The 13726-nt window shown below is 47.8% G+C and overlaps 1 protein-coding gene across 7 annotated transcripts in view; it reads right to left on the bottom strand.

Moving 5' to 3' along the window:
• Nucleotides 1-13726, bottom strand: part of GALNT18 (polypeptide N-acetylgalactosaminyltransferase 18) — a 362102-nt gene that overhangs the window by 158173 nt on the left and 190203 nt on the right. For all 7 annotated transcript variants that reach the window (XR_013404005.1, XM_077963393.1, XM_015114859.3 and 4 more), the window contains one exon: nucleotides 5139-5305. Coding sequence is in view for 6 of the 7 variants with exons in the window: in XM_077963393.1 (XP_077819519.1) it covers nucleotides 5139-5305 (167 nt within the window). In the remaining variant the exon portion in view is untranslated. The remainder of the gene's footprint in view (nucleotides 1-5138; nucleotides 5306-13726) is intronic.

Here is a 13726-nt window from a genome sequence, read left to right as displayed (position 1 = left end):
GTAATTTAGTTTTAAACACCAACATCCCTTCCATCATGTTATCTCATTCAAGCCTCCCAACAACCCCTGAGGTAGGAATTATACATCTCAATTTTACAGATAAGGAAAATAGGGTTCGCAGAGGTTAAGAACACACAGCTAGCACGAAGTCAGAGAGAGCTGGAACGGAAAAGCTGGCTGAATGCCAAATTCTGCCCTCTTCCCATCAAAACAGCTGTCTTTCAACAGTGGCTACTTGTCAGCTGTTATCATGATTATTGTTACTGTTGTTATTATTATCACTGTCATTTTAAGTCACCCTTGGCACCCAGAAGCTCACACAGAACTTTCACTCCGATTCCCTCACCTTATCCCCAGTGCCTCTGTGAGGCAGACAGGCAAGGCAGGGCCTGATGTCCCATCGCGGCACAGAAGAAAACCTAAGCCCAGAGACCCACGGCCAGAAAGCAGCAGAACCGAGCCTGGAAACCAAGTCTTAGAACATTTCATCCCCACTTTAGACTTATCTGCCGAACTCCTCATGGCAGAGACTAGGTCTGATCCGTCACCCCCTTCCTTCCCTTGGCCCAGGCTGGTACTACAGAAACGTCAGTTGAACCGAGTGGAGTTGGCCTGATTTGAAAAACATGAAAGTCTTGCGCGGAATGAGATGGCCAAGAGAAGCAGCCCCCAACATGAAGCCTGCACAGGGTCTGGCCACAGCTGCTTTCCTCCAAGTCAGGCTGAGGTCCGAGGGGCCTTTAGCCATGTCCTAAGGCCAGAGAGCCGCCACTTCCTCCAGGAGCTCACTCTAATGTCTCTTCTTCCCCTTTTGTGAGTTCAGCTCAGCCCGGGGTCAAGGAGCCCCATTCCTGGTTACCTCCCTGTCCCATTCCACATGGGAACTCTAGCCAGGGCCAGGCCCCTTCCCATCATGTCCGGCCTCCACTCTGGCCCTGTCGGCCATCAGGCACTGAGCCTGCTGCTATGCTTGACTCTAGGCACCCATCACCACAGCCATGTTACCTCCTGCTGCCTCCCTGTTCCCTCACAGGGCAGGAGAAAGACGACTCCTTTATTTTCAGAGGCAATCCTTGCTTCTGTGCCCTGGATCCCATCTTCCTCCTCAGAGGCCCTGCTCCAAACCCTGCCTCAGGTGCCCACCTCCCCAGACCCATTAAATCACTAGAGGTAAAACCTGGGCCCTGAATGTCTTAAAAGCCCTCCAAGTGATTCTAATATGCACTCAGGGTCTTGAGAACAACCTACATTTAAGAAAAGAGAACTAGAACACAATAAAATACAATAGAATTGAATTGAACAGAACAGAACATAATATAATAGAAAATAGCAGAGTGCTTGGCACATTACAAGGGTAAGCATTGTTTCTTAAAAGTCATGTTCCCATCGTGTGTGTATGGGTGTGAGTGGGTGTGTCATCCTGGGTCATGATGTAACTTTATTTCTTGCTGTAGAAGATGGTAATTTTTAATTTTTATTTTTGGAAAACATTGCTCCAGTTCCTGCCTGAGCTTGTGATTCTCCTCTACAGTCAAGAATCCTCGAGGAAAAATCTTCCCTCACTGCCTGCTCTTTATCTTCATCTGGCTTCGACAGCCCCCATCTCCAACATTCCACTAAAGCTTCTCGCTGAGGTTTCCCAGGTCTGTCCCTTCCACACTCAGTGGCTTCTGCTCAGGTTCCTCATCCTTCCACCTGTCTGTGGGGTTGTGTGAATAGACAGTTCTCTTATTCCTGAAATTCTCTCTGTCCACAGAGACTGTGCTGTCTTCCAGATTCTCCCGAGCGTTCCTCCTCTCTCACCTGCTAACGCTCTTCCTCCCGACGCCTACATATCTTACCCTCAGTATTCTCTCAAGCTTCTAACTTCCTGTTCTTTCCACTTCCCTTTTGACTTCCTCTCCTTCCAGCCAATGGCTTTAAGTACTCCACGCATGAGACTCCAAATCCGTGTTCCCACATTTCCCCTCTGGGACTCCTGCCACGCAGTTTGCTGGCTTATGTGCCTGCCTCCTGGAAATGGGTTAGAACTCAGGGAGGGTAATAGTGACAGGGATCAATTCACAGTCACACATGATGTGACCACTGCAGGCAGGCGAGGCAAGCAAAGGAGGATTTATCAACTGCATTTTCCAGAGAGAGAGAAACAGACTCTGAGAGGCTGAGGGACTTTTCCATAGTCACTTATCATCCATGGTGGAGAGGGTTCCAGAATCTATGACTTCAGGCTTTAATCCAGAGCTCTGGCTCTTAACACTATGCACTGGACACCGAATACGTTCAAAAGTGAAGCCACATGTTATTCCTGAAACTAAAGCTTCTCTAACAGACCTGTGAATCATTAGGAATGCTTTCTAAGGCCAGTCTCAGTGGCTCATGCCTGTAATCCCAACATTTGGGAGGGCGAGGCAGGAGGATTGCTTGAGTCCAGGAGTTTGAGACCTGCCTGCCCAACATAGTGAGACTTCATCTCTACAAAAATTACAAAACATTAGCCAGGCATGGTGGATGCAACTGTAGTCCTAGCTACTCGGGAGGCTAAGGTGGGAGGATTGCTTGAGCCTAGGAGGTCGAGGCTACAGTGAGCTGTGATCGTGCCACTGCATTCCAGAGTGGGCAACAGAGCAAGACCCTATCTCAAAAAAAATCAAAATTAAAAAAAAGAATGCTTTTTAAAACAGTGATGTCTAGAACCCTCTTCGAACTCACTGAATTAGAATCTCCTAGAAGAGCTGTTTGTTTTAACTTAATATTTTGAAGTAATTATAGATTCACAAAATTGTACAAGAAGTTTTCATGTGCCCCTCACCCAGTATTCCCCAATGGTAACGTTGTACACAACTACAGCACAATATCAAAACCAGGCCACTGACACGGCTACAATCCACAGAGCTTGTTCAGCTTTCTCCTTATACAGGCAGGCACTGGTTTGGGTGTGCATATACAGCTTGATGCAGTTGTGATGACAAGTACAGCTTTGTGTAACCAATACCACAATCAAGATAGTTTACTGAACCATCACCACAATGCTCTAGAGCTTTGGTTTTGAAAGTTCTTGGGTGCTGCTCATCTGCATCCCTGATGATGGACTACTGCACCAGGGCATTGCTCCTGCTGCCTGCCTCTTCTGGGGCAATGCACCGCCACCCTCTAAATCACCCTGGCTTGAAACTCTGAGCTGTCATTGACCTCCCCGCTGTTGGCCTGCCTGCCCATGGCTTCTCAGTCAAATGGTCCAACAGATTTTTCCTTCATAATACCTCTCAGGCCCATAACTTGTCCCTGACTTCAGGCCTCTTGACTTCTCTCTACTGCTGCAATAGCCTTCTCATCCATTTCCCTTCTTCAAGATGCCCCAGCCAATATCATAACGCATGCCCAAATTCCTCCATTGCCCAGCTCTGACCCTGTCATTCCTCTGACCAAAAGCTTTAGACAGTTATTGCCATTTACAAAATAAAGTTCAAACTCTTTAAGTTCAAATAGGAAATCCTCTATATCTGATTCACTTTCCTTATCTAAATTTCTCAAACTCAATACCAGCCTTTTCCATATGGCTTATAGTCCAAATGGTATCCTTAAGGACATGATAAGGTTCTCACCATAGGGAAGAAATGAAAGGCTCTGAGATTTCTTCCTCCTAGTGCTCCATTCTCTTCTCTCTTGTTATGTGAGAAGTTGTGCCTCTTGCTTGGGGGATGTTTTCATCCTCGAATGCTGGTTCTTCCATGCTGTGCCTCCTTACAATGTAAGACGTGAGGAGGATCAGCAGGCCGAGGTGAAGTCCAGGGATAGAGTGTGTGGGGCAGGCTAGTCAGGCTGTCTGGCGTTAGTCACTAGGGGATGGGAGTTTTCTTAGGCCTTAGTTTTTTGGGTCCCAGGCTAGATGATGGTAGGCAGCCATCAGAGACAGGAGCTGAGCCCTTCCTGTCTCCCTCATGATACACAATTACCTTTAAGACTATGTTGCCTGTTTGCATCCTTGAAGCCTTTTCCTTTCTTCATGTCCACAGAACAATGAGAATCAAATGATTCTCCAGCAGTGCCCTTCAGAAATTTCTAAAATCCCCTCACAGCACTGCTCCCACGCTTCTTACCATATGATGATAAAATGAAAATGAAGATTCGCTTTCTCAGATTAAATACGTTTCAATTATCCAATGTGTTTCAGCTTTAATTGATAACAAATCACAAATTGCCCATCTGAACTTCTCATTACAGCAACTGATTCACTAGGAAATTTACTACCTGACACCAGAGAAAGCTCAAAAGATAACACAAGCTCAGTGTTTCTGTGACACAGCGACCCAGAAGTCTATTTTGAGAAATCATGCGTTATCAGAAGTACATTCATATAAATGGTCCTGTCAAGAACACTGGTTTTTCAGCTGTCTCCAAATGTGGTCTTTAAGTCTAGAATGGTATAGGATGGCACATGGGGGTGCAAAGAACCAGAGACCAAGAAATGTGCACCAGGGAGAAGAGGTGGCTGGTAGTGCTGGAGAAAGAGAGTTAGTGATGTCATGGCCTCAATGAGGTGTTTGCAGGCCACCCAGGGCCTGGCTAAGGACAGATGAAACAGGGAACAGGGGATCCAGCAAAGAGGCTAGACATTTGACAGGTCTGCTGCTGTCACTGAGTTACATGTCCACTCCCATCCCCATCATCACCACCACCACAACCTCCATCACCACCAGCACCATCATCACCACCACCACTGCTAACATAACACCAGTGAACAATCTTCCAGGCAGAGGCTGAGGAACCCTACTAGGTGAAATGATGCATCATGGAAAAGAGTCACTGGACATGTTCACTGTGTACATGGTAGGGTAGGAGGTCAGGGCCTTCTATCTTATCATATTGCACTGGAATATGGGAGGGGAGAGTAGGCAGCCAGTGAGAAAAAGCCTAAAGACCAGACCCCTCTGGGATGCAGAGGCCATGCTCGGATGCAGAGGCTGTGCTCACATGCAGTGAACCTTCCGAAGCAGTGGCCACCATGAATTTCTCATCTATACTCCAGAGAAAAAGCAGCCACAGACAGCCTTGAGCAAATGTGAACCCCGATGTTGAACCATCGGCTTCGATGTCAGCCAGGAAGCAGGGCTTGGGCCTTGGGAAGCTCTGACACTCACCGTTACTGCTGTTGTCATCCACCAGGATGATCTCCTTGAGCAGATGCGGGGGCGTGCGTTCGATGGCTGAATGGATGGAGCGCAGCAGCACCGAAAGTGCTTCATTGACGAAGATGAACACGATGCTCACCTCCGGCAGGCTGTCAGGAAACGAGAGGTTACGGCACCTGCAAAGAATAGCCAAGCACTTAGATTTGCTAGTCACCTCAGGAGCTGACCCACCCCGTGTCCTGGCTCCAGCTTTGCTGGAGGGCTCAGGAGTCCAGATTCTTCCAAGGGCCCCTTCTTTGATGCACTTAAGATGAGCCCTAAATGTCCAGCAGTAAGGCCCACAAGCATTGAAACCAGTTCACCCCACACCTGAGTTGAATTTGTCAGTGACTATGCCAGCTGAACAGTAATGCCATGAGCACTTAGGACAGCACATGGTAGCTGGCAGGTAGTCCCCGATTGTTTACTAGAAGAATGACTTAATGTTTCTAAATCCAGTAGAATGGGAAATGCAACCAAAGTCAATTTGTAGTATTTCCAAAATGGCAGCCAACACCTAGGTGAGGCCAGACCTCAGGCACCCAGCCTCGGAAGACAAAGATGCCTCCTCCCAGAGGCTTCTACTGCCAGAATCTACTTCCCTTCACTCCAGAAGGCATACTGCCTGCGACTTCTCCTGCTTCTCGCTCATCACAGAAATCCAGTTTCCAGAACAGGGCTGGAGCTAGAAACAGTCTCAACATGAGGAAAAAGTAGAAGGACCAGGTCCAACCTCATTTCACAGATGGGGAGACTGAGGCTCAAAGAGGTTGAGTTCCCACCTATGGCTGCATTCTCAGTCAGCTACCATGACAGAATCCCAACTCTGGTCCTCTGACACCTGCACCAGGATCTCTCCTTGAAGGAGAAATGGCCATGAAAGAGAATGCCCCTAACTGGCCCATTTCCCCCTAGCTCTGCTGAAACCCTGAAGCCATTTGGTGGTCTCTTGAGGACTTGAGGTATTCCCCATATGAAGAGGAACACAGTTCTGAAATCAGACCCCATGAGAGGCCAGACAATGGAAAGTGCCATGGCTCCTGAGGGTAGTTCCCTCCTCCGCAAGCATAGTCTCTATGGGCAGGAGACCACTGCTGGTGCCCTTCCCTGCCTGACACTAAATGCTGTTCTAGAAGGCACTAAGCTCCCATTTTCCGTGTAGATGAATGAAAGAATGGAGCAGCAATCACAGCCCTGTCCCAGGCCCTGGGTTTGGAGAGGAGGGTTCCCACTGAAGGCTCCAGGGGTTTAGGGCTGGTGACCATGTTCCATTGCTCCAGAGTGGGAGGTGCAGCCAGGTCAGAACACGCAATAATGAGCATAATTGCACGGGGCTTCTGCTCGTCAGTAATTAAAGTGTTGCAGAATAGGAATGGGCCTGCTCTTCTTTAATGAGGAAGGCTGCAGGATAACCAGCATTGAGCAATTTGGAGAAATCACCATGGGGCCCCAGCCTGCTTAAGAGCATGAGATTAATAAACTAAGATCAGTGTCTCTATGGTTACCAGAAATTTACAGAAACTTTTCCCATTCTATTTCCAGCTCTCCTTCTCTCTCGCCAGAGAGGAATGAGGGAAAGAAAGAGTTGAGTCTTTTCCCAAATCTACTTCGTACTTGTGATTTTAATAAAACCAAGTTAATAGATTGGTGTAGAATTCATTTGTTCGTGCATTTAATGGAATAGATATATATTGAATATCTTCCTCTAGGCAGGTAGTCTTACAGGCACTGAGGGTACAGCAGGAAGTGGACATAGTCCCACAGTCCCTGTCCTTATGGAGCTTATGCTTTGACAGAGAAACAGATAAATATGGAAGAAAAAATACAATTTCATATAAGTGCTAAGATGAAAAGAAACTCTAGGCAAGAGAACGGGATGGTACCCTGGCAGCTGTTGTACGAGGAGTGGTCAGGAAGGACTCTCTGAGGAAGAGAGGTTGGATCAGAAACTTAAATGGCATGCAAAAATGAGTCGTGCAAGGGTTCTGTGGGTCCAAAGGAACAGTGCTGTGGCTGAAGAGGAGGGAACCAGCTGATTTGACAATGATGAAAGAATGAAGGGAATAGAGAGGGAGGTGAGGGGAGGAACTTGAATGAAGGAGAAAGACTGGCATGCCTTCTGAAGTTCATCAGATCTTTTTCAATATTTTAGAAAAGAAAACTGTGATTACAATTTTCATAACAGCAATTAAAAGATTTGTGGTTGACAGTCAAATAAGTCCTCTAGCTAGTATTTATTTATGGTGATCAAGACCAGCAGCTGGGCTTTCCCTAGGCACGGAAACTGACAGAGATGAGTATTAACACACACACCATTTGTTAATTGCATTTAAAAAGTAATACCATATGTGGCCAAACAAATAGCACATGAATTCTTCTTTAATATAAAGTATAATAGACAGCTCCCAAGAAGGCCAGTGGATTGGTACAAGTTCACTGTCCTCCCTGCTAAACTCCCCCAGCAATGAAGACTTTGCTTCTGTATCTCTCTGCACTTCCCCAGGGGGTCTGCTCTGCGTTCCCAGAGCCTCACTATCCAAATCTCCAGGGTGTTCAGAGATGGGGGGTAACTGTTTCCCCCTACTCTCTTCCCTTCTTAATTCTGAACATAGTGCCCAGTCTCCCCCATCTGAGGAAACCAATTTTAATTCCTCCCGGCAGCAGCCATGATGGTTTGAGCTGCCAGTCTCTGGAAGCTGGTCTCCTGATGGTCTTTCTCCATGCAGAATGAAACGCTGTATTTGTTTAATAAGCTAAGCCCTGCTGATCACAATTTTCGCATGAAAGACTTTTGAACATAAAGTTTTCCTAGGAAAACTCATTTGAACATAGCCGAACACACTTTCTAGGGCGTCACATTCAAACCTGTTTATTGTCTGCCCCGCTCTACTAGAATGAAGCCCCCTGACAGCAGGAACTTTGCTTTCGGACTGTGCTGTCTCCTAACCTTGGACTACAGTCTGGCACTTAGTAGGCACTCCATGAATGTTTATGGAATGAAACAAACTTAACAAGCTTGCTTATTTTATCTACGGCCTACATTTTGAGTGCCTGCCGCTGATGTCAGACTGCTCCTTTTTCTTACAAACCTCCTCCCTTGGAAGGAGAGTCAGGTCCTCCCCCCGCCAGCAGGCTCCTGTTCTCCCGTGCTCCCTCCTCCTGCAGGAATGGCCCCAATGCCTCACATTGGAAGTCTCCAGAAGTGCTCAGTTTCTTTACACTGTAATCCCTCCAGGCCAAATGCCCTGACCTCCTTAAATCCTTCTTTTCTCTTCTCTCCTGGGACTGCTGGGGCCTCCTGGCAATAGCCATGCTTCTGCTGTGGCCTCTCTCTTGGCATCAGGAGACACCTTCCCTCAGCCTTCAGTTTCTCAACACCTGACCTAAGGTGGCCCTGGGTAAGCAGAGCAGAGAGGTGAGGGGCAGGCAGGATAAGGAAGATGATGTGGGGGGATTATTTTAGGGAAAGCGTTTGAAGGGGATGAAGTCACCCAGGTGCTGTTCCCAGCTCTGCCCCACCTTGCTGTGTGACCATGAATGAGCCACCTTCCCTCTCTGCTCTATGTCTTGGTCACAGAATAAGGAAGTGGAAGGAAAGGATCACTCAGATGGCTTCTCTCCACAACATTGAGGCTCTTATATCTCACATGTTTTCCAGCTTCCCCTCCCTCCCAACCCGCAGATGCCACAAGAAACATCCCCTTGCTACCATCATGACTACATAGGGTGACCAACTCATCCGAGTTTGCCCAGGACCTTTCCAGTTTCAGCACTGAAAGTCCTAGGCACACCAAGTCAGGCGGTACCCCATGCCTATACCACCAGCTGTGAGGGCACAGACTGGCCTTGCTCACACCCTCCTGCCCACTGCCCCACACCATGATGCAAGCAGCAGGTCTTCTATTGGTATCTGTTGAATAAATTCCCTTTCAGATTCCCCAAAACACCTTTTCACCTCCACACTGAAGCAGAATGTACATTGCTGAAGGGTAGGGGCAAAAAGAGGGAAGAAGAAGAGCATGTCAAGAAAGACATCTACATCCTTCCTGGTCATGCCATCCTCATCACTGCAGACACTGAACTCAGGAGAAGGCTTTGCGCTGTAGTCTGAGTCACCTTGAAAAGAACATGCCTCCAACCGCTGTGTGGGAGAGGACTGCTCTGGACCCATGCCCAGAGCTTTTGCTCTAGAGTCCAGCCACTTTCTTGGCCTGGCAACCCAGCACTGACCCGGTGGACTTTGCTCCCAAATTTGCACTGCTAAGATGCCCTCCCAGAGCACCTGGATTTTCCAGGATTGGGCCACCCACACACTCTGCCCCAGTTCTGCCACAGTTGGGACCCTCCCAGAGCCTCCCTCCCCTCTGCCCTGATGTCTGCCTCTGCACTTGCCTCTCTGCTCACCTCTGCAGGGAAGGGCTGAGGACACGGATCTCTGGGAGTCACACTCTGGGACCAGCCCTTCTGTGTTTAAGCTCCTCGAGAACTCACAACTACACGAGACTGAGCCCATGCTCATTTTGAGAACAGGAACATTCTCCTGTAAAATTAAGCCATAAAAACCTCCCTTTTTACTTTCATTCTTGTTCAAAGCTGAGCCATTTTCCACTAGAGATAAAAAACAAGGCATTTCTGAGAGGGGAGGTATATGACTGTCTAATAAGCTGGAATTGATGGTCATGACAGACTCCGTTCTATTGAGTTCTGCACACAGAAGGAGATGCAGGGATGGGGAGCAACAACTTAGGGGGCTACTTTGGAGATATGTATGAGGAAAATTTACACCAAGGGCTTCAGTGCTGTACAATCATGAGAGGCGGGGAAGCAGTGGAGGAATAAGTGAGGTAAAGCCCAGCTCTCGGCCACCTGATAAGACCCAGGGCAGTGGCCAGACCTCATGCGCTACAGCCGGACACCTCCATCTTGGATTGGCAGACCCTCCCCTCTTTGACCTCAGCAAGTCTGCAAGGTCCTAGTCTAGCAGAGTGAATTGTTCATAGAGGCTGCTTGACCTGGGGGTGGGGGATGGGAAGAGTGAGCAGGCCCCTTCTAGAATGAAGATCAAAGTAGCCTGTGAACTGGGGTTTGTCTGCCAAGACGCACTGGGAACAGCATCCAGCTATGCTAGGGTTCTGGGAGTGGAGGCCAGGCCCACCTGACAAAGCAAGTGAGACGGTGGCACTCCAAGCAACCACTCCTCTGAGGGGATCGTCCTGGTCCTGCTTTCTCCCCAAGCTTTTCCTGGAGAGTCCCTCCCCTCTCAGCTGTAGTCAGCACACAAAGGTTCAGGCTCACTAACCCCCTGGGACGTACACCCAGGGAGAGGGTCTGGCCCCAGGATTGGCACTTTCTTCTTGGCCCTCATGGCCACCATGGCCTCACTCCAGCCTCTGTCTCCTACCTGCACCCATGGGACTAGCTTGATTCTCCTCTGGCCTTACTCAGATACATCTAGCTTCTTCCAGATCTTTCCAGATTAGATTCCCAGGCCTGTCACTTCCCAGATTGCATGACATAATAAAACCAGAGGATGAGGGCAGTGTGATGGTTCCCACTGGCCAAGAGAAGAATCAAGACTGTCCCTCCTTCTGGCTGGTATCTGCATCCCCATAGCCTCTGAAGCTAAGAGACTGCAGGGTATTTGCTGCCCCATACAAAATACTTGGAAATAATACTAAAAACTTCCATTTACTGTTTACCATATGCCAGAAACCATACCGAGACTTGTTCAGATGTTTTGACTGTTTTCCCCATTGTATTCCTTTCCACAATCCTATACGGTAAACGGCATTATTATCCCCCATTTAACAGTTGAGGGAAATAGAGTTGAGATGGTAAGTTATCTTCCAGGGTTTAAACCTGGGCTCATTTGATTCCAGAGCTTGCCTTCATAACCCTGCTGAATGATGATTTCCGTATCTTCCTTTCCATACCCACCCAGAAGTGCTGACTGTGAGACAGTGGTGTTGTGTCACTGGCAACACAGAGACCTTGAGGGAGGGGCGAAATGAAGGAGTTGTTTCCAGGCTGCCAAATGTGCATGAAGAATGGAGAGGCTGTATTCTATCTAGCAGGACGATGTGGACAAATACGATCAACACTACTGAGCCTCTGAAGCCCAACACTGTCTTCCTGTGACACTCCTGCCTCCGATATGTATAATCCCGGTGACTCCTTACACCGAGGCTGCTGTGTCTTCTGCTGTGTGGCATCTCCATTTGACTCACAATTAACAGGACCAGTGACTGATTTCCTGAGCCCCAAATAGCCATCAAAGAGCTAGCTGTGGGCCTATGAGGCAGCCTAGCACAGAAACTCTGCGTAGCTGGATCTCGTAATGTTAAAGAATGACCAGTGGTCCTGTCCAGCCTTTCTCATGGAGGGACTGAATGTAGGAGATCCTAAGAAGGTGATAAGTGAGGCCCAGCAGAGCAGAAATGATGGATAGGAAGAAGGGCGTGTCAGTGAGTGAACCGTAGACGTGGACATGAAGTCACTGTTAGAAACACAGCAAAAGTGGGGCAAAGAGGATGCAGGCTGGAGCTGTCCAGGATGTCTTGAACCACGCTGCCTCCTCCAGAGCCTGCCTGTGTGGCTTCTGATTGTGTGATTGTGGGCTTTCATCGGCCTTCAAAAAATCCCAACCACCTGTGGTTACCTGCATAGGTTTGGTTCCTTGCTCCCTGAGAACACATACATAACCCAGTAGAGAAAGACCAATTCCCTTCCTGGATGGACTCCAGTTCCCTGTGAGACTCTCACAGATTCTGCTTTTCCTTCATGCCGTGTACATGCTATTGCAATGTGTTTTTATATGTGATCATTTAACAAACGTCAGTGTCTCCACTAGACTATAAGCTGCACAAAGTTAGGGCCATGTCTGCCTTGCTCATCAGGTATCCCTAATACTGGGTATGAAGTTCCGCATAGAGTAGAAATTTAGAATGCACCTGGTGATGGGCTGAATGAACACATGAACATATGAACAGTAGAAAGAATTCAGGTCCATAAGGGCTCTGTGGATGGGAATTCCACCATGACCTGATGGGAATGGAATCACTGAGTCATACATTTATCCCTGCCTGACTGCAGCAAGAAGACTAGATCATCCCACAAGTCAAAGGGGTGAAGAACAGGATAATGGAGGCAAGGTGGGGATACTAAGTATATCCAGGGACTTCAGAGACTTGGCAAGACACTCCATCTGGCCCAGATATGGAAGAGACAATGGACATCTGCAAACCGGGAGTTCTGCAATGCAAGAGAAATCGGGCAGGCCTGCATCTAAGAGCAGAATTTGGTGCAGGAATTGCTGATGAGTAAACTGCTAAGTACATGTGATCATCAAAACATCCAACTTTCATCCAGAGGCAGAAGTTCAACCATCATCCTTTCAGGTGAATTTACCAATTTAGAGAAAGGCTCTGCTATGTAAAATGTAGATGGAAAATAGGAAAAAAGGGAAGAGAATCATTTACAATGTAAGCAACCAACAGGAAGCAGGGATATCATTTGTCCCTAAGACATCTTAGGGATCTGTGGAATGTGGGATCCCCGGGCTGAATGAACAGCCACCCAGGGAACAAAAGCCAGCTGGCTCTGATGGAAAAGCCACATTAGGGACTCTCTATGTGGTGGGTTTGTCAGTGAGCAGGCCAGGCCCGTAGCACCTACAGCTGAGGAAGGTGGGGCAGAGCAGATCTGCTGGGCCAGGGAAAGGCAGGTCCTGATAGATCCACCGGGACAGGGGAAGGTGGGTTCTAAGGAAGAATGGGGCAACTTTGCTCTCTAGCAAAGCCTGGCTCAGGGCTTGGCCTCTGACGCCCAGAACTCTGGGACTGGAGAGAAATCATTCCCCAGGGACTTCTGTGTAACCTGTCCTGCAGTGCCTGTCTGGTCCTGCTCTCATCTGCTGCCAGGGCAGTGTCCTGTCCCATGTGCTCTATGTCCACATAGCAGTCCTTCAGGTTATAAAAGTCATGATCATGTTCACTCAAGTCTTCTCTTTTACAGGTCAGAGACCCAGATAATAAAAGTGACTAAAAGTTAAATAGCAGTTCCTATGTGTCAGGAAGTGGCCCATGAGCTCTACATACATTACACAAACTTTGCAGTACCATCCCTAACTTACAGATAGGAAAACCAAGGCACAGAGAGGCTAAGCAGCTTGTTACTCAGCTTATAAATGAGAGACTGGCCTCGGAAAGCAGGGAACCAGGTTTTAACTACTACTCTATAATCTAAACAGAAATCTCACCTGTTTGTCATGCTACCCAATTTCTCTTCGGGGTTGTCCTCCTGTAAATACTTCACTTTCTCAGTATCTCTTAAAATCCAATTCTGCAGTTGTGATCTGAGCAGCAGAGTAGAACAAAGCTATCACCTCCCTCTTTTAAAACATTATACTTCTATTAGTATAGCTCAAGATTATATTTCTTTTAAGAATAACATCAAAGTCTTGGCCCATGATGAAATTAACATTAACAAGAACCAGAAGTATTTTTCCAAAGCGCTTTAGTTAAAGAGTGTTTTCCCCTAACTGTGTTTGTACAGTTAGC

This window comes from Macaca mulatta, chromosome 14, assembly GCF_049350105.2.
Source record: "Macaca mulatta isolate MMU2019108-1 chromosome 14, T2T-MMU8v2.0, whole genome shotgun sequence".
Classification (NCBI taxonomy): domain Eukaryota; kingdom Metazoa; phylum Chordata; class Mammalia; order Primates; family Cercopithecidae; genus Macaca; species Macaca mulatta.
This window is presented reverse-complemented; position numbering and strand designations above follow the sequence as displayed.